At 25.9% G+C, this 20883-nt stretch overlaps 1 protein-coding gene across 1 annotated transcript in view; it reads right to left on the bottom strand.

The window, feature by feature from the left end:
• Window positions 1-6933: 6933 nt before the first annotated feature.
• LOC117182335 overlaps window positions 6934-20883 on the bottom strand; it is a 603484-nt gene continuing 589534 nt past the window's right edge. Inside the window, exons 16-19 of the mRNA XM_033375494.1 lie at window positions 19039-19401; window positions 15434-15647; window positions 11907-12149; window positions 6934-8030 (exon numbers count right to left, since the gene is read on the bottom strand). Coding sequence (XP_033231385.1) covers window positions 7894-8030; window positions 11907-12149; window positions 15434-15647; window positions 19039-19401 — 957 coding nt within the window. The 3' untranslated portion in view covers window positions 6934-7893. The remainder of the gene's footprint in view (window positions 8031-11906; window positions 12150-15433; window positions 15648-19038; window positions 19402-20883) is intronic.

Raw genomic sequence — 20883 nt, 5'->3', positions numbered from 1 at the left:
ATTGTGGAAACGGACTTGCTGTTAATTTATTCCTATAAATTATAGAAATCTTATTTTTCATACTTTTATTAATTATTCTCTTATTAAATCTAAAATATTTGAGTTTTCGCGCGGTAAAAGACTGTCGGCTTGTTACAGATCTCCATAACCTGCTGCCTTTCGTGGATCTTTTCAGCACTAATCACTGCACTGTCACTCATAACCTCTTCACTTTCCACTTGCGGTTTTTCACTTCTACTGTTATTAAATCTTTATCCCAACTCAGAATACCACTTTCCACGGTAAATCGCTTATCCAGCCACCGATTAAACTCACTTCCACGTCTGCACCTTTCCTCTGAACTAATTCCCGCTCGATTTTCCTCTACCACAATCCGACTCGATTCAATCGTTACGCCTTCCAAACATGGAGTCTTCTTCTCTTTAGATTTTAAGGAGAATTAAAATGACTGCTTACAAATAAAAAATCTAAAATGGAAAATCGTTTAAGTAAAAAGATTTTCAAATTACACATTATAAGCCTGGAAATGGTAGGAGTAGGATTTAAAAAAAATGATAGAAAGAAGAAAAATGGTAGAGGGCTGATACTTATAAAATGTTTATTTACACAGATTTAACTTAATATATATTTCTGTATGTTGGAAACAATTTTTTAATTGTAATAATCCTATAACTCGAGCTGTACATACTGTAAACGTAATAATTGTCTATAACGTGAACAAATAAATCGTTAGATTTCTACGAGACCAAATAAATTCCAGTTATAATAATATAACATAGTACAATTCATGGTGGTTCTCAGATGCATTATTCGCGTTCTGTTATTTACAACTTTTATTTACAATGCTAATAAACCTAGAAATTCTGGGATAATTTACTAACGAGTCATAACCAAGCACTTTAATTCGTAATATAGTTTTCATCACCTCTCGTGCCTCGAATCTCGGCAAGAACTTTAAAACAGATGCACAACGATCTAATTTACTGTTACACATTAATCGCTAGGAATAGTATTTATTGCTCCAAAGCATTTTTTATGCAAGTTTTAGCGACTTTTCTACAATTATCATTTACACGGTGCAGATGATACGATTTAGAAAAAGAGTATGCCTGTGAATAGCTATGCTTCTAAGGGATGGTCGGTCGAAATCGCAAATTTCATATTTAGTTTTGTCTTTTTTGTTCGAATTTATCATTTCTATGGATGAGAAGGTCTTGTAGGATAGAAAAAAAATATTTTCAAACTGAAAAAAAGCGTATGCAGCGGGAATCGAGCCCGCAACCTTCCGACAACAATCCCGACGCGTTCCTTGTGGAGCTACTCGACCAATTGGAAGATATGTTTTTCTAATCCATAAGACCAACGCTGAAAAGTTTGAAGTTTTTCTCGAAATTGGTTAAATATTAGGCTCTAGGAAATTCACAATTTTACTTTGGGGTATTTTTGGGCTATATTTATAAAAATTACGAATCCAAACAAAAAAGACAGAATAATAAATAGTGAATCAGATAGCAGTATTTTTCCGAGAAACTGCAATTTTTATTAGCTACCTAAAGGCAACATGGAAAGTTGCAACGTTTTTAAAAGTATGAAACTGTGCAGTATATGTTTTAAATATGTCGCTGCTTTTCGTGTAACAAATATAGATGGGTCCTTCTTACCGCGTAGTTTAAATTGGCCTCAAGTCATCGTTGCAATTTATGTTAATTTCAAAAAAATATAATTCATATGGGTTTTTTCCATACAAAGGTCACTTTGGCTTTTTTTTCGAATATTTATTGAATTGTTTTAAAATTTGTCAAGTTTCTTCTTCTCTTTCATAACTTTGTTTTTTCTCCACCATCAAGTTGATGAGTCAATTGAAAATCTAGAAAATTCAACAAAAACGTTCAAAATTTCATAGATTTCTATCATTCACATTATACATTGAAAAATCTTCAATTGCAAATATTCTAAATTGAATTATTTCAGAAAAAAGATCAAAGTACAATTTATTATATACATAATATTAATAAATGATACATTGAAAATATAAATTTTTAAAATTGAATAATTCGCGAATCTATATATATTTTTCAAATTAAAGAATTTTCAAGTTACTCTTCAAAATTGTAAAATTTGCATTGTAAATCTTCCAAATTGGAGTTTAATTGTTTTAATTTACAATGAAGAATTATGCAAGTTTTAAGTTAAACCATTAAAAATTTTGTCATTCTGGTTTTTAATTTTTAATCACCCAAATTTTAAAAATTGCATTGTAAATCCTTAACATCGAAGAGTTTTTAATTTCGACGATTCACCATTAAAAAATCCGGTAAATTTGATGCTTCATATTTAAAATTTCTGCAATGTGGAGCAGAACTTTGAATTGCAAATCTTTATAATTATTGAACAATTAAGAATTATGCAAGTTTTTTAAGTTCAAAAATTAAAAATGTTGTCATTCTGATGATTTACCTTTAGAATTTAACAGTTTAAAATTTTTTATTTTCCAAATTGTAAAAACTTGCATTGTAAATCCTTAAAATTGAAGCGTTTTTAATGTCGACGATTCGCTTTGAATTACAAATATTTATAATTGATAAATTTTTTAATTAACAATTCAGAATTCGATAAAGTTTCAAGTTTAAAAATTTTAAATATTGTCATTCTGATAATTTACATTAAAATTTTTTTTTTAATTCTACATCTTTAGAATTCAAGAGTTTTTAATTTTTAATCGGCAAAATGGTAAAACTTTGAATTGTAATTCTTGAAATTGTAGTTTATAATTTTGACAATTTACAATTTAAATTTTTGTCATTCTGATGATTTACATTCGGAATTTCTTATATTTGAAAGATTTAGAATTGAAAATTTGACTTTTGATTTTAAAAATCTTAAAAATTCAAGAATTTTTATTTATACATCTTTAGAATTCAAGAGTTTTTAATTTTAACCCTTAAAAATGGTAAAACTTTGAATTTAAAATCCTCAAAATTGAAGAGTTTTTAATTTTGACCATTTACAATTAAAAATTCTGTAAGTTTGATTTTTTATATTTGAAATTTCTGCAGTTTGGAAGAATTACAATTGAAAACTTGACTTTTAAATGCCACAATAAACAAAATTTAACCATTTTTATTGATATATACATCTTTCAAATTCAAGATTTTTCCATTTTTCAAGTTTTACAATAAAAAAAGTCTGCAATTTTGATGATTTAAATTCCTTTCTAAAATTCAAGAGTTTTCAATTCTAAATTTCGAAACTGAACTATTATTTTTTGTCTGTTATTCTATTATCAAATTTGGATTTAGCGCACACAAAATTTTTAGAAGACTTATTTATAAATATTTTAAAACTCAAACACTGTCGAAATTGCTTATTCTAACATCAATAAATAATTTCGATAAAGAAAACACAAATTTCAAAATACTTTTTCAAAAAATTGTTCTTACCAAAAGTGACCTTAATGTAGAGAATCGCACATATATAATTTTAATATGATTTTTTGGTAGGAGAAAAGTGACTAATTTTGTTTTTCTGGAAAAAATGAATAAATTTTCAAACAATGTTAGTTATTTAATATTCATTAAAAAAATAATTGGAGATCTCGCCTTCGAGCCAATGAAATTTTATAAAAATAACTCTCAGCCAAGATGTATTTTGTATTCGACGACAAATACATTTTTCCCTAGCCTAGTCCATCAACTGGTTACAGTCTGTACATTATATGTTTAGGAATCATCCCCTTCTCGTCATATTGTCCTTGTCATTTACCTGATAATGATACGAAAATGAAAAAAGCGAATCAAAATTCATGTTGTTAAATTTGTAGAATTTTTTAATTTCTAGCAGTTAATTCAAAAAATTTCGTTGAACTTTGAGAAAATAGTGGATAACCGTTTATGACAAAGATACTTTAACATCTTGACCAAAATGCAGTAAAGTGAACTAAAAATTTCGCTTTTTTCAATTGCTAACATTTATAACACACGATATCTTATTTCTGTACACGAGTAAAAAATTGATTTCGATAGGAGACTTGATATGGCTAATATTTTTATCTCCATTTATAGAAATATAATACTGTTGTTTTTTCACCGAATTATTAACAAATTTTCAAGAAAAAAAGTTTCCTTCTTCATATATTTTTCAATTTCAAATCAGTTCATATTACATAACGTAATGTTTTTTATATGTATTGATAAACAATGTTACATCCCTTACAACAATAGGATATCCCGGAATATCACAATGTAGGATTTTCAAATTTCCGCTTTGTAGGATATTCAAATTTCCTATTGCTGGGAAGGATTCCAAAAAAGGTGCGTAAAATAGACAGTAAGAATTAGGATGGACTTTCATTTCTTTTAAATGATAGTGCATTAGTTATAGTGTAGTTGTGACTACGTTGCGCACTATTCTTGCATCTTTTCCGCGAATCATGAAGCAAATATTATTGCCTTCAGTCTTTTTGTAGACCCTAATCCATGGCACTTGGTACCACAAGAAACTATGTACGGTTCATCGGTATTTGTTTTTCTGACTCTATTTCAGAAATCGAAATTGATAGAACTTCGGATTTCGTTCACTAGAAGAGAATTTTCTAAAATAACTTCCGAATCTATTCATTGGATGGAAGATAAATCACGGTGGGGCTGAACCAACTTTAATTTTATATAAGATTTAACGACTGATTATGGTATTCTGTAATCCCACGGAAATTTTAAGCCAAAAAAGAAAAAATTCCATCGGGCTTTTCTTGAAAAAACTGCGTTTTTATGTGTTATTCTAGAACAAACTTCCAGAATAAATTTCTAGAACAAACTTCTAGAATAAAGTTCTAGAACGAAATTCTAGACTTATTTCAAAAAAGGGTCCGATGGATTTTTTTTTGTTTTAAGAATTAAAATGTCCGAAAGGACTCTTTCTTCTCTTTATATTTTAAGGAGAACCGAGAAACTATAATCCTAAGTTTCTTGAATCACTGCTTCCGGCTGAGGAAACTTTTTTACGTTAAAACTACAAAACGTTCATGATCTATGGCCTAAATATATTATTCACGAAAGAAGCTCTTAAGTACAAGAAATTTTCGAAGACAAAATTACCAATCTATTACACATAGGTGGCATTTTTCTCTGACTGTACTTTTAACAACTGGAAATTTCGTTATTGTAGCAATAGTTCATCGAAAAAGTAGAGCTTCGATGCCAGTTATGAGAATCGATGCAACATTTTTGGAAGAGGCAGTGACACACAATTCGTTGAAGTTTGCGCCCTAACAAGGGGAATACCGCTAATTTCGAATAACCGCTAGTTGAATAGTTTGGTTTCGGTTTATAATTTTTTTAATGAAAACTCATTACCTGAATATTAATCTGCGAAAGCAGTAATATTTGTTTAATCGCCGTTTTCGAGAATATCGACTTTGAAATATTCATGACACGCCATAGAGTTATCGCTGCCTGCACTTTCTTTTTATTTATTAAAGTGTTTCTAAATACGAGTTCCTTCAATATTCTTAAAAAATTTTTACAAATAATAAATTTAGTAAAAGTAAAATAAATTATATTTATCAACATTTTAATTTAAAAAAAAAATAATAATAATAAAAGGAAAGTGCAGTCGATGCCTGCACTTACATTTTACTCAATACAGTTTTTTTAAATATAATTTCCTTCAATATTCTTTAAAAATTATACAAATAATAAGCTTATATTTATCAAAATTTTAATTAAAAAAATTAAAAGAAAGTGCAGCCGATGCCTACACTTTCTTCTTATTTATTAAAGTGTTTCTAAATACAATTTCTTTCAATATTCTTTTAAATATATACAAATAATAAATTTAATAAAGGTGAATTGAATTATATTTATCAACATTTTATTTAAAAAATAAATAAAAAAAGTGCAGGCATCGATAACTCTGTGGCGTATGGTGAATATTTCAAAGTTGATCGGCGCCTGCACTTTCTTTTTATTTATTTATTATTATGTTGATAAATATCATTTATTTTACTCCTATAAAATGTATTATTTATATATTTTTTAAAGAATACTTAAGTACGCAATTTAATATATAAAAAGAAAGTGCAGGCGTCGAGAACTCTATGGCGTGTGGTGAATATTTCAAAGTAAATTTCCTCGAAAATGGCGAAAAAGCGAATATTATTGTTTTGTCAAATTAGTAATCTAGAAATGAGCTTTCATTAAAAAAATTACGAACCAAAACCAAAATTCACAATTACCACAATTTGAGATATTCACCACATGTCGCCTGCACTTTCTTTTTCTCTATTTTTAAATTAAAATTTCTCTAAATCCAATTTATTTTACTTTTACTAAATTTATTATTTGTATAACTTTTCAAGAATATTGAAAGAAATCATATTTTAAACACTTTCATAAATAAAAAGAAAGTGAATGCGTCCGCTGCAATTTATTTATTTTTTTTTTAAATGAAAATGTTGACAAATATAATTTACTTTACTGTTACTAAATACATTATTTGCATAATTTTTCGAGAATATTGAAGAAAATGATATTTCTAAACTTATTAAATAAAAAGAAAGTGCAGGCATCGACTGCACTTTCTTCTTATTTTTTTAATGAAAATGTTGATAAATATAATTTACTTTACTCGTACTAAATTCATTATTTGTATAATTTTTCAAGGATATTTTAGGAAATGATGTTTATAAATACATTAATGAATAAAAAGAAAGCATAGGCATTGGCTGCACTTTCTTTTTATTTTTTTATGAAAATGTTGATAAATATAATTTACTTGACTTTTAATAAATTTACTATTTGTATAATTTTTTTAAAATATTGAAGAAAATCATATTTCTAAACATTTTATTAAATAAAATGAAAGTGCAGGCATCGACTGCACTTTCTTTTTATTTATTATTTCAATAAAAATGCTGATAGATATAATTTATTATACTCTTACTAAGTCCATTATTTGTATAATTTTTTAAGAATATTGAAGGAAACTATGTTTATAAACGCTTTAATAAATAAAAGGAAAGTGCAGGAATCGGCTACATTTTATTTTGTATTTTTTTTTTATGAAAACGTTGGCCAATATCATTTATTTCACTTTTAATAAATTTATTATTTGTATATTTTTTTAAGAATATTAAAGAAAATTATGTTTATAAAGACTTTAATAAATAAAAAGAAAGTGCAGGCGGCGAAAACTCTATTTCGTGTGGTGAATATTTCAAAGTTGATTTTCTCAAAAATGGAGGAAAAAGCGTATATTACTGCTAAAATTTACAATTGACGGTGTCTCCTCTTGTAAGATTACTTTTCTCTTTCTTATGTACCCTCATTTCGTCAAACACTTCTCGAGATAATTTTTCGAGATTTCAGAAAAGAGAACTCAGTTACGGGAAAATTGGGTATTTTCAACTTTTCCCATCAAGGTCCCTTTTAAATCGTTCATTCACGATAACAGCTCCTGTTTCTTTTGAAATTCGGAGTGGTGTAACACTTACATTTTACGAAAATGGATACTTGTGCGTGATTTGAAATTTGAGGTGGAGATCAGTTTGCTTTTCTTTCAATTTTTCGAAGGAAAAGTGTAATAACAGTATGAAATAACAGCATCAGTTGAAAAAATATTCAAAGATTTTCTATAAGTTCCAGATTTTACCCAATTTCCCTTTTTATCAAGCAGTTTTCGAACTGCTTATGACTCCAGTTGTTTATAAACTAGGTGAGATTATATACAGATCCATATCAATTTTGCTTTGGTGAAAGAATAACCTTCGTGCCATACCTAATTTTGCTAAAAGCGCATTCCACGGAAATCGTAGATCTGATTTCAGATCGAAGTTACGATTGCAACTGAAAATGCGACGTTTTAAAGGTCGATGTACGGGACGAAGGTAGGCCTGGCTCAGGATGGCTGGGGACGAGTACTTTTTTTACTGCTTCCGAAAGTGAACCACGTTCCGACTTTTCGACCCAGAGAATTTGTTGTGCCCACTTGCAGAATCGGCATTTCGTAAGCGGATTCTCGTTTGTAGGTTTTACCTAAAAAAAAAGAACCATATAATTAGTTCATCAGGGTGGTCGTTTTAATCGACGAAATAAATTCCCGGCCATTTTCCGTTTTTTTTTTTCCCGGTTCGCAAACATTTTTCACGGCCAATGAAATTTAAAAAATGGAACACTAAAGCTGAACAATTTTCCACTTGAGGTAATAAAAACTGAGCTTTAAATGAAAGGACTTAAAGTGGAACTGTCAAATTTTGAACTTTTAAAATTCTCAAAATCTTGAAGAACCAAAATGTTGTTTTAAATTTGTCTAAATTCAAAATAATTTTAAAAAATTTTATTCGAACTTCTTTTTCTTTTGAAATGATTTAAATTTTTCCTAGCATTTTTAGAAAATCCTGGAAAATTAAAAAAATTACCTCACAATATTGCAGATTCATTTTTGAAAATTTTAGATATTTACAAAAATCGATATTTTATTTTAAATTAGGCCATGGCTATCGGATTTTGTCGAAACACATACTTTGTTTAAATTATTCAATCTTTAAAATAATGAGTTAGTTCATACATAAAGTTGATCAAATAAAAATGTTCTTTTAATAAACATTTTTTATTTCAAACGCTTTTAATTTCTAATTATTTCAGTCATCAAGACTGCATTTAGAATTCTACAAATTTAAAATGTAAGCTTGAAAATAACAATTTTTAATGGAAATTTTTGAAGCAAAATATTGTTTTAATGGGCTTTCAGTAATTCGTAACTTTCATTTAAATATAAGATTTCATTTAAGGATGAATTAGAAACAAAAACAAATTTACTAGTTTTAAATGTTTATTTTTCAATTTTAAAAACGTATGAATAAGAAATTATCAAATTTTATTTCTTTGAAAATCAAAAGTCAAGGTTTCAGTTCTAAATCTTCCATATAAACAATTTTTCGAATGTAAGTCGTCAATATTATAGAAATTTTTGATTGTCCAAACAAAAAACTCTTCCAAATTAAAGATTTATATTTTAAAGATTTGTAATTTGAACCATTTTTAACATTTACAATTGAAAGTTCTACAATTTTGAAGGCTTCAAATTGAAAACTCTTGCCAAATTTTTTACTGTACATTTTTTTAATTAAAACTTTTCAATTATATAGAATTGAAATTTAAAGTTAAACAATTTTTAAGATTTCCATTTGAAAACTCTTGAATTTTAAAAATGTATAAATCAATGAAATTCTAAAATTTTAATAATTTTGGAAATAAAAATGCAAGATTTTAATTTTTAATATTTTAAATTGAAGAAATTTCGCATATAAAAGATGAAAATTACAAAAATTGGCAATTGTAAATTATCAAAATTAAAAAATTTTATTCGAAAGATTTACTACAAAAGAAAATTCTTCAATTTTTACGATTTTAAATTTAAAGTTTCTTCAGTTTTGAAGATTTACAATTTAAACCCGTATAATTTTACAAATGTAGAAATAGTATTTTTTTTCTAATTTGGATGAGTTTTGAAATAGAACATCAAGTTTTGAAATCCAAATCTTCCAAATTAAAGAAATTAGGTACGTAAAGCATAAAAACTGAGCTGAAAATGAAAGCACTCAAAGTGGAACTGTTAAATTTTGAAATTTAAAAGTTTTTAATTAAAAAATTTTGTATTCAAATTCTCAATAATTTACGCGTATAAAATTGAAGGTACTAACATTTTCAAAGTAAAAAATATAAATCTACGTTACCATTTTCAATGCTCTAAATTAAAAAATCAATCAATGGACTTTAAAATTTTCAAAATTATATTATTTTAAGGAATTTTAAGCTAGAAACGTAAAATATTGAACATTTGAAAAAATTGTAACTGAACACTTCTTAAATTAGAAATTCAATTATTTTCTTTTTAAATAGCTCCAACATCCTTGAAAAGTTTCAAAATTTTATTTCAAAATCTTGGGAAATCTAGAAGTTGTTTTAAATTTGTTTTAAAATTTAAAATTATTTTGGAAATTTTTTCAGAATTTCTAAATATCTGTCAAAATGAATTAAATTTTTTTCTGCAATTTTCAGAAAATCCTGCAAATTTTAGAAAATTTCATTACAATTTGGATGTTTAAATAACAATTGAACACTTATTATTTGTAGGCGAAATTTGAGTAATTTAAGAGATATGTAGAGGTTTTGAAAAGATTTAAACTTAATGTAAAACTTGAAATGATAAAAAAAATATAGATTTTCGTAGATTTTAAACAAAAAATTAGATTCTTTTCAAGAATTGTGAAAGGCTTCAAAAGAATAAAAACATTTTCTTAAGATTCCTAGAAAAATTAAAAATAACTTTGCATTTTAAAAAATTATTTAAAGAGAATATTTAAAAAGTTTTTCAACGATTTAAACAAAATTTTCCAAAAAGATTCTAGAAGATTTTAAGAAAACTTTTTAAGATTTTCAAGATAATTTTCAATCTTTTTAAAACTCCTAAATATCTCTTAAAATTACCCAATTTTTTTCTACAAATGTAAATTTGTAAATTATACATCCAAATTTTAAAATTTCACTTACAAAATAAGCATTTTTCAAATACAACAATTAAAATTATAACGTTCAAAGTTTAAAGGCTCTTCGAAATTTTAACGATTCCAGGTTGTCTATGTCAAACAATTCAGTTAATGATTTTTTACTTTTAAATATTTGGTTTCAATTTACTTGTTGCAAATAAAAATTCAAATATTGCTGAATATTCAATATTTAATCTTTTTTTTAAATTAAAAATTACAAATTGAATGTGTTAAAAATTGAATATTTTAGACGAAAACAATATTTTAAATTTAATAAAATCCTTTAATTAAGAATATATTATTATGAAATTATTTTTAAGTTGAAAATAGTTTATAAAATTTCAGTCACACCTTCATATTTGTTAAATGGGGCTTTCAAAAAGACGTTAAAATCTGAAAATTCTTAAATATTGAACTGCTTTAAAATCGAATTGTCAAATCGTTTTTGTTCACTTTTTTATTACTTGAACTACAGATAAATTAAAAAAATTTATTTATTAAATAAAAATGCTTTTTATCAAAAATTTTTAACATTAAAGGCTTTTATTTTTTATTTGTTCGAGTCTTTCAAAAAGCATTAAAAAATTCTTTAAATTAAAATTATACACATAAAAATAAAAATTGTTAACTGAAAATTTTTTAGAGTAAAAAAATTTGGAATTATGAATTTTAAGCTAAATAATGGCATAATTGCAAAACATAAAAATTGAACTAATTATTTAAAAACTGTTGAGATCGAAAGTGGACATATTTTTCTTTTACAAATTTGCAAAATTCCCGGTAAAAGAAATTCACAGTAATTTCCCAGTTTTCCCGATTTCCCAGTCCAGCGGCCACCCTGTTATTGTAATTTGTGAAAATTACAAATTCCTCCATTTTAAAGATTTACATTTCAAAACTCTATAATTTTCTCTGGATTTTTATTTCCTAATATTAAAAGTTCTCACATTTTTTAAAACGAAATCTCTTGAAATTCTTTGGAATCTTTAGAAATAACTTAAAATATATTAAAATCCTTTGATTTTAAAGAAATAATTTAAAACTAAAAAAATTGAATATAAAAATCTTCCGAATAAAAGGCGCGCGTTCACGAGCCTAGACTTTTACTTTCTGATATTAAAATCATAAACTATCAAAGAATCCATAATATATCACGATTTTTAAACATTAAAATTTCTGTAAATGTCTGTATATTTAAAGAAAAAATATTTAACATCTACATTAGCGCAAATGTCAAAAACTGATTTTTGAAAGTCGATTAGCCGCATTTTTAAAGAAAAATCAATAAAGTTAAAAAACTCGCAAGAACTGAGCTCTGCTACAATTTTTTATTATTTTTTTTTTATTTGAGAAAAATACTTACTACGAGGCTTAGTTGGGGGTCTGCAGCGTTGTCTGCTAGCAGCAAGTTTCGCTAATTGTCTGGCTGCAGGTGGAAATTCTAATCCATCATTTCTATCCTGCGCTACAAGTCTTCTTTCTTCCGCCATTGCTCCCAGCCAACGACGCTTCTCATCTGCAGTTCGGCAACAAAAGAGAAGCCATTTATCTCTTACGCAACTATAAATCTTCAGACAATGCCTCACTGTGACTCCCAGTTGGTGATCTGCAAGAATAAAAATTTTAATCATTAAAAAAACTCTTTAGTCCCCAAAATTATTATTTAAAAAAAAGCTCTTCTAATGAGATCACACATAAAGAGTACGAGCTGAATACCAGTACGGTCTGAACAATGAAAAAATGCATTGATTTTCAAAGCGGAAGTTTTGTAATATTTTTTAACTCAAAAACGGTACACTCCAACCGAGCATACGTAAACAGTACACTGGTGCGAATTGATTTGTTCGCAATGCTAATATTTAATATTTAATATATGGAATATATAATAAACAACTAGCATGTATAACAAATATTTAACCCTTGCTTCACACTTGGGTGCAGCATACCCCAGCATATTTCCAAGTTAATTTTATGTACTCAAACTCGATAGAATCAGGTATACAACGCCATCTGGCATTAGTTAGAGAGTACTACTACGCCCTACAGCTATTGGCGTCACATTTAGAACGCCAGTACGTTGCAGTGCTTGTCTAAAATCAACTGGGGTTGGCTGTACCCCAGTGTGTCAAGTAAGGTTGAGCATATTAACTTGGAGTTGCTGTTTTTTTTCTCGGTGAATTAGAGTCTAAGTGAACAAAACAGTAAGAATGATACCTGATTTCATGCTGTAATTTTTTTTTACAACATCTAATATGGTATTTTACATTTTATATGGTTTATAATTTACGCTTTCGACGCATATGCGACGAGCTGCTCCAAGATGACGAAATGGATAAAGCAGTTGTGCATCTGCGAAGATTGCGTAGGAAACTGAAGATTGGTATAATTGTAATTGCTCGTTTGCCAGTTTCAATGTTTTTTAAAAATAATTTTCAGATAAAATTTATAACATTCTAGCCAATAGAAATAAAGATTTGATGTTATTCAATTGAAATAAAACAATGTTTTTCCGCGAAAATCCTCCATTAAATTTCCAAAATAAATATCTTTTTTGGAAGGACCACTAATATTGTATTTTTTTTCTCTTATAGTACATCTTAAGCAACCTCACTCAAATTTTTAGCGACTTTTATCAATAATTGGAGAAGTTGTGATTTTTTTTGCAAAAGACGCAATTTTACCCACTTTTTTAAAAATAATTTTTTGGTATATTTAAATTAATATTTATATGAGACCAATATTTCTTTAAAAAGTGATATCCATAGAAGCTGTGAAAAAATTGGCAAGTCAAAATACACAAACGTTAAATTTTTATAACAGTTTTTCGGCTGGGGTACAAAAAACCCCAGTGTGTCAAATACGTCTGCTGCAGCTGTGTTTGCGTAAATGCCAACATAATTAAAAAACGTCGGGTGCGAACTCGCACCAGTGTACCGTTTAAGGGTTAAGAGTAGCAATATTAAAAACGAGTTTTATAATCAGCTTTTTTACCACTAAATTGCTATTTTTGAATTTAAAAAATTAAAAATATGTTTTTGACATAGCCATGAAAATTTTGTTAGTTGAGAGATTACCATTTTTTAAGGAATTAAAATGCTTTCAATATTCTTTTACGATTTAGAACAACTAAATTACAAGCTTTTTATGGAATTTGAAATGATTCAGAATCATACAAACTTTTTTGTAAGATTTTTTGGGAAATTTAAAATGATTTTTTATTTATTTTTGTATTAATTGTAGAGAATGTTTAAAAATATTTTAAAGCATTTCAAAGGGTTTCCTAAATTGTACAAAAAGAATCTAGATGATTTTAAATTAATTTTTTTTTAATTTCCAGAATTTAAAAAAAATTGAATAATTTAAAAAGATTTTTGGAAGTTTAAAAAAAATCAACAATAATTTGTAATTTGAAAAGATCTCAATAAAATTGAAACAAAATGAAGATTTTTCATATTTCAACATCAAATTGATAAGCCTTTTAAGAATTTTTAACTGTTTCAAAATAATAAAAAAATATAAGATTCCTGATGAAATTTAAAATGGTTTTTTATTTATAGAAATTAAAATTAAGAGTATATTTTAAAAGATTTCAGAAGATTTGTAAAGATTAAACAAATTTTCAAAAACTAAAACTAAAAAAATGTGAAGCTTTTTAAGAATATTTAAATTTTGCAAGTGGATAAAAAAATTTCTTAAGATTACTCGAAAGAATTTTTATAATTTTTGTTTTGCAAAATATATTTTAAGAACAAATTTACAACATGTTTCATCAAATTTTAAAATACGTCTAAAAATGTTGAAAAATCATTTTCAAGATTTTGAAGCAATTTTTGGAATCTTGTAGCAGTAAAAAAAAATGTTTAAAAAAATGCGAATTATTTTAAAAGATGTCAAAATATTAAATACATAATATAAATTTTTGAAAAAAAATGGGAAAATTTTTAATATTTTTTTTTATTTCAAAAATGAATTAAAATAAAGCTAAAAAGATTTTAAAACATTTCTAAAAATTGGAAGTCTGTAAAGCCTCGAAATGTAACATTCTGGACACTGTAAAATTCACGAAAAATAAAATATTCGAAATAGAAAATTGTAAAAATGATAAAATTAAAAAAATTAAAATTAAAAATTTCCAGAATAGTAACATTCCTGCCAGTTTATAATATTACCGAATTTGCAAATTCCCGAATCTAAAAAGTTATTAAATTGTTTTAATAAAAAATAAATAAAAAAATAACCAAGAATGTTCATTCAATAAAAGTACCTTATTTTATTTATTATTTCATTTTAAATAATTTGGTCATTGTTTAAGATGAAGGAATTTTTCTGTGCTAGCAATTTTCCAAATAATTCGAATATTTTATATTGAAAAAAATCTACAATTTTTTTAATTTTGAAAAAGATTATTCAGAATTTTAGGAATAATATGAGTCAATTAAAAAAGCTATTCAGGAATTTTTGAAAAGATTAAAAATATTTTAAAACATTGGAAGATTTCCGAAAATTTATAAAATATTTTTTAAATTTAATTCTAACTTCTAAAAGTTATAAATATACTTTAAAACTCAATATTTTTCCTTCTAAAATTTGTTGAAATCCTCTAGAATAAATTTTTTTTCTCAACAATTTCTAGAATCTTGATCAAAATATTTGAAATCTTCCAAAATAATTTTAAATTTTCTCAAGAATCTGAGGAATATTGTATTTATTTAATCTTAAAAACAAACTGATAATACTTTAAATATAATCATAATTATAATCTCACTAGCAATCACCCCAGGTGAAGAGCTTCAAAAAGTCATGCCATACATAAAAAAATAAAATAATAATAATAAAATAATAATTAGTAATAATTTGAAAAATAAAAAATAAATTAAAAAAAACTAATACCTTTTCCGTCAGGTACGTCGATAACATCACTAGTGTCGAGGTAAATACGACCCTTGTAGACATACGTGTTCCGCTTCAGAATGTCCTTCTTGCAATACACGAGTTGATGATCAAAGAGAAAGAGGATTATATTACTGGTCCACATTCCTGTCGTCACTCTCATCGCTTCTCCTTGGTAAATCAGTTGCGAAGAAACTTCTATCAGATCTTCACCCTAAAAAGAGAAAAATATTTTTTTAAACTCGTGTTTAACAGAAAATCCGAGGGCTTATCGATTTCGGAAATTTGGAAATCTATTCTAAGACAGTTCAGAAATACCATTTAGGCGAGAACTTGAAAGATTTTATGAGCTCTGAGATATGAATCAAATATGGATCCAAAAGATTATTTTGATCGGATGGCGGAAAAAATTCATTTTCAAGCTTTCCGAATATTTTACTGGACAATTCATTTCTGACGATTCATATTTAAAAGACAGCATTTTAAACTTGTAGTATTTTTAACATAAAATCTTTTTTAAACGAAATAAAACAATTACAGATTAAAATTGTTCTATTTCAAATTTATTTAATCATTTTAACCAAATAAGATTACTTTTCTACCACAAGAGATGAAGTTTCATTACAAAAGAGCAAAATTTCTAACAAAAAAGTTGAATTTTCGACAATAAAGGAGAACTTTTCAACGAAATAATTAAATTTTTAAACTACAAAAATAAATTTTCAACCAAATAGTCGAATTTTCAAATAAAAAAATTAGACTTCAACCACAAACAGTTGAATTTTAAAAAAATAATTGAATTTTTTAGAAGACAGTTGAATTTTCAACAAAAAAGTTGAATTATTAATTAATTTTATAACAAATACTAGAACTTTTTACCTGTTAAATGAATTGTTAACCATATAATCGAATTTTCAAACAGAAAAAATAAATTTCCTACAAAAGTAGAATTCTCAAAGAAAAATACAATGTTTAACATTTTAAGCAAAAAAAATCGAATTTTCAACAAAATAGTTGATTTTTGAACCGAAAAGTTAAATTTTCAACAAAATAATTTAATTTAAAAAAAATAGTTGAATTTCTAAACAAAGAAGATTAATTTTCAGGAAAAAACAGTTGCATTTTTAACAACAAAATTAACACTTAACGAAAAATATATTATTTGATAATTCAAAATAAATAAAGTTATTACAAAATCGATTTATTGATTTCAACCAAAAAAATAGTTTAAATATCCATAAGAAAAAAATAACTAGTAACAAAAAATTTGCACTTACAACCAAATAGTTGAACTTTAAAGCAAAAGAAAAACTAAATACTCTTATAAAAAATTATTAATTGAATTAAATTCATTTAATAAAAAATTAGATATTATTAAATATAAATAATATATTATTTCTAAAATTTAATTTTTAATAATTTTGAAATATTAATTAAAATTAAATTTTAGCTCAATTAATTTCGAAAATTTTTATTTTTATTGAAAATTTAATATTAACCTTGATACCAAAGGAATAAAAAATTAATTTATCTTTTTAATAATTAAATGTTCAACAAATTAATTAAAGTTCCAACCAAATACTAGAACTTTCTACCTAAATAGATGGATTTTCAATAAATGCTCGAATTTTTAGACAAATAAGATTAAACTTTAACAACAACAAGAAAAAACAGTTAACTTTTTAACCAGACATGTCGAATTTTCTAAAAAAAGATAAACTTTCAACAGAAAATATAATAGTTAATATTTAAATTCAGAAAGCTATACAAAGTAATAAAAGTTCAATAAATTAGTTGAATTTTAAAGCAAATGGTCAAACTTTTAATCAAACCGTTAAAATTTCAAGCCATAATTAATGGTTCATATTTCAACAAGAAACAACAAATTTTCAACTACAAAAAAAAATTGTTCACACATTACTTTAATTTTTAACCTGAAAAGAGTACTTTATAATTTTAAACAATGATTTTTAAACCCAAAAAGACGAATTTTCAACTAAGAAGATTAACTTTTTACAAAAAAATACCAATTTTCAAACAAATAGTTGAATTTTCAAGTGAAAAAGATCAATTTCCAGACAAAAAAGAAAAATTAAAATTTTTAACAGAAAAAAAGTTAAATTTCAATAAAATAAAAAAAGAATTTTAAACAAAATAGTTGAATTTTCAAACAGACATAAATTTCCAACTAAAATATTAAATTTTTTCAACCAAAAATACTAATTTTCAGCAATTAAAGATTTTCTAGTAAAAACAGAAATAAAAAGGTTCACCAAATTGTTGAACTTTCAAGCTAACACACGAATTTTCTGTGAAGCACTTGATTTTTCAACCTGAAAATTTGAATTTTCAACCAGGAAATTTCAAACTAAGAAGATTAGGTTTCTACCAAAAAAGGCAAATTTTGAATTAAAAATGATCAGTTTCAAAAAATAATTTTAAAGGAATAAAGAAATTTTTTTTATAATGCAGTTAAATTTTTAACCAAATAATTCAACTTTCCACGAAAGAGATTGACTTTCAACTAAAATGATACTTCAAATTGGAATCTTAAATTTTCAGTGGAAGAAAATTTATTTCCATTAATAAAAAAAAAGAATTTTCAACCGAAGTGATTTATTTTCAACTAAAATAATGAGTCATCAACCAAAAAAAAAAATCTTTTTTTTTACAAGTGGTTTAACATTTTAACAAATACCTCAAATTGTAAACCCTGGAAGATGAATTTTATACAAATAATGCAATAGTTGATATTTCAAAGTAAAAATATTTGTATTCTTAATTAAAATCAGACGAATTCAACCAAAAAGTTGCATTTTTATTCAAGAGAGATGAAATTTCTAGCAAAACAGATGAAATTTTTGAACTAAAAAGATAAAATTTACAACTGAGATAAATTTCAGTGAAATTTTCAATACTATTTTCAATTTTTTAGTATGAATGTTTAACAAAAAGTTAATTTTCTATTAATATAATTAAATTTTTTACAACATTTATGAATTTTGAACCATACAATAAAATTGTTAACTAAAAATATAATCATTATGAGGAAGCAACTGTAAAAAAAACAAATAAAAACGTAAGGTGAATAAATTACTAACCGAAATATTGGTATTAAGGTGGCTGAAAAACTAATTTTTCAAAATTCCCTAATTTTTCCCAAACCCTGAATCTTCCCTAATATCCAGCTTTTCCCTATATTCTGAACATTCAAATACACAAAACACTTTTTTAAACTTTTCAGCCTAGACTTAAATATCTCAGGTTAAAATTAACGTATCGAGATTTTTTATTTTTTAAACTATATCTGAAAGTCTCATAAAAATGAATATTATAAAATTAATAAGATGAATTTAACATTTTACTACAAATATTTTCACAAAACTGAAACAACTATTTAGCGTGCCGAAAATCTCGTCCGGGTATAAAACACCCAGTGTAGGCTGAGAGGGGTAAATTCTGTTTTATCTACAAATATTCTCATAATATCAAACTAAAAATAATAAATCCTAAGTTTCTTCAATAATATATCATTTTTCTTTTATTTGAACGTCCAGCACTTCAAATCTAACTCTGTTTTATATTTGAAAAAGTTTTTCAAGTACCTCCCATCCTTCAACTCTAAGCTGCCAAGCTGCAAGTTTCTCAAGACTCTCCATTCGCCTTTTCCTCTCATTGATAAGGACAGCAACTCCTCGCATCGCTTCCAACGCTTCCTGGATTTTCAGACAATCAGGATGATCGGATTTTGTGTACTTCAGCAGCTCGGCCAGTTGTAAAGGGTATTTGCATATCCTTTGAACTGGAGTTAGCAAATAGCCGTCTAGCGGTATTTCTATCAGGCCTCGCATCAGACGACAGGCTTCAAAAAACTGACCATAATGATCATGCTGATAAAGCTCCTGCAATGTTGCCGTCGCCATCGGATGACTGTTGCAGTATTCGGAATACATTCGGAAACCGGCTCTCTGAAATTACGACATTTTAGAATCGACTGATATTCCGGAAAGACTCTAAATTTATTCAGAAAAACTTTTCTATTTGAGTTAGGGTCTTATGAGCATATATACGAGGCTGTCCGGAAAGTATCCGACCTTATAAAATTTATTGCAGCTTATTCAGCAATTTCTGGTGAAACATGTAAATTCAGAGCAGTTTATTCAGAAATTTCTGGCAAAACATGCCCTTTCATTGCAACTTATGCAGCAATTTCTGGTGAAACGCAGTTATAAAAAACTGGCTTCATTAAATTACATATTATGGACCATTTTGACCCCCCCCCCCCCAACCCCGCCATAATGTATTTTTAACAAAACAGTTGAATGTTGGCCAGAAAAAACGATTTTATCAAGATACAAAATAAAACAAACAAAAATGATTAGAGTTCAACTAAAACCAACTGAATTTTCGAGCGTAAAAGACGAATTCAATCCCAAAAAGTTGAATTTTCAACAAAAAAAATTCTGTCCAACCAACACAGATTACTTTACTACCAAAAGACGAATTTTTAAACAGTATAATTTAATGTAAAATTAATTTGCAACAAAAATAGTTGAATCCTCAAGCAAATAGATGATTTTTTACGCAATAAAGATGAATTTTAAGACATATAGTTGAATTTTTAACGAGAAAAAATTGTTTTGAAGCAGAAATGGAATCATCAAATATTTGGTTTGAGAAATTAATTTTGGATCAGTTAAATTCTACAAAAAAGACGAAGTTTCAACTAAATACGTCAATTTTGAACCAAATAGTTTAATTTTAGACCGAATTGTGGAATTTTCAAACCAAATTAAAAAAGAATTTTCTATAAAACAGTTGAATTTTCAATAAAAAAGGGAAATTGAAAAAAGTAGTTTTACTTTAAACCAAGTAGTGGATTTTACAACCAAAAAAAGATGAATTTATTAGAAAATAGTTGAATTTTCTAACAAGAAGATTAATTTTCTACTAAAGAAAGACGTATTTTCAACAAAATACATGAAATTTCAACTAGAATAGACGAATTTTTAATAAAAATGATTAGTTTTTGATCAAAAAATGGATTATTTAAACTCACAGTAAAAAAAAATAAGTTTCAATCAAAACAGAAAAGAGTTTTGAAGAAAATAGTGGAATTTTAGACCAGGCAGATTAATTTACAACTAAAGTTATGCATCTTTAACTGAAATAGCTGAATTTTCGAACAAAAAGATTAATTTTCTACTCCCAAAAATGTGAATTTTTAACCAAAAATTTGAAATTTCAATTAAAAAAGATAAATTTTAAATGAAATAAGTGAATTTTCAACTCAAACGGATAAATTTTCAACCAAAAATGGAAAATTTTAATTTGAAACTAAAAGTTAAATTTTCTTTAAAAAAAAGTAATTTTGAAAAAAAAAGAATTTTCAATCAGATAGTGGAATTTTCAACTGGAATAGTTAAGTTTTTATTTAGAAAAATAGTAGA

Source organism: Belonocnema kinseyi, chromosome 10 (assembly GCF_010883055.1).
Source record: "Belonocnema kinseyi isolate 2016_QV_RU_SX_M_011 chromosome 10, B_treatae_v1, whole genome shotgun sequence".
Taxonomy (NCBI): Eukaryota; Metazoa; Arthropoda; class Insecta; order Hymenoptera; family Cynipidae; genus Belonocnema; species Belonocnema kinseyi.
This window is presented reverse-complemented; position numbering and strand designations above follow the sequence as displayed.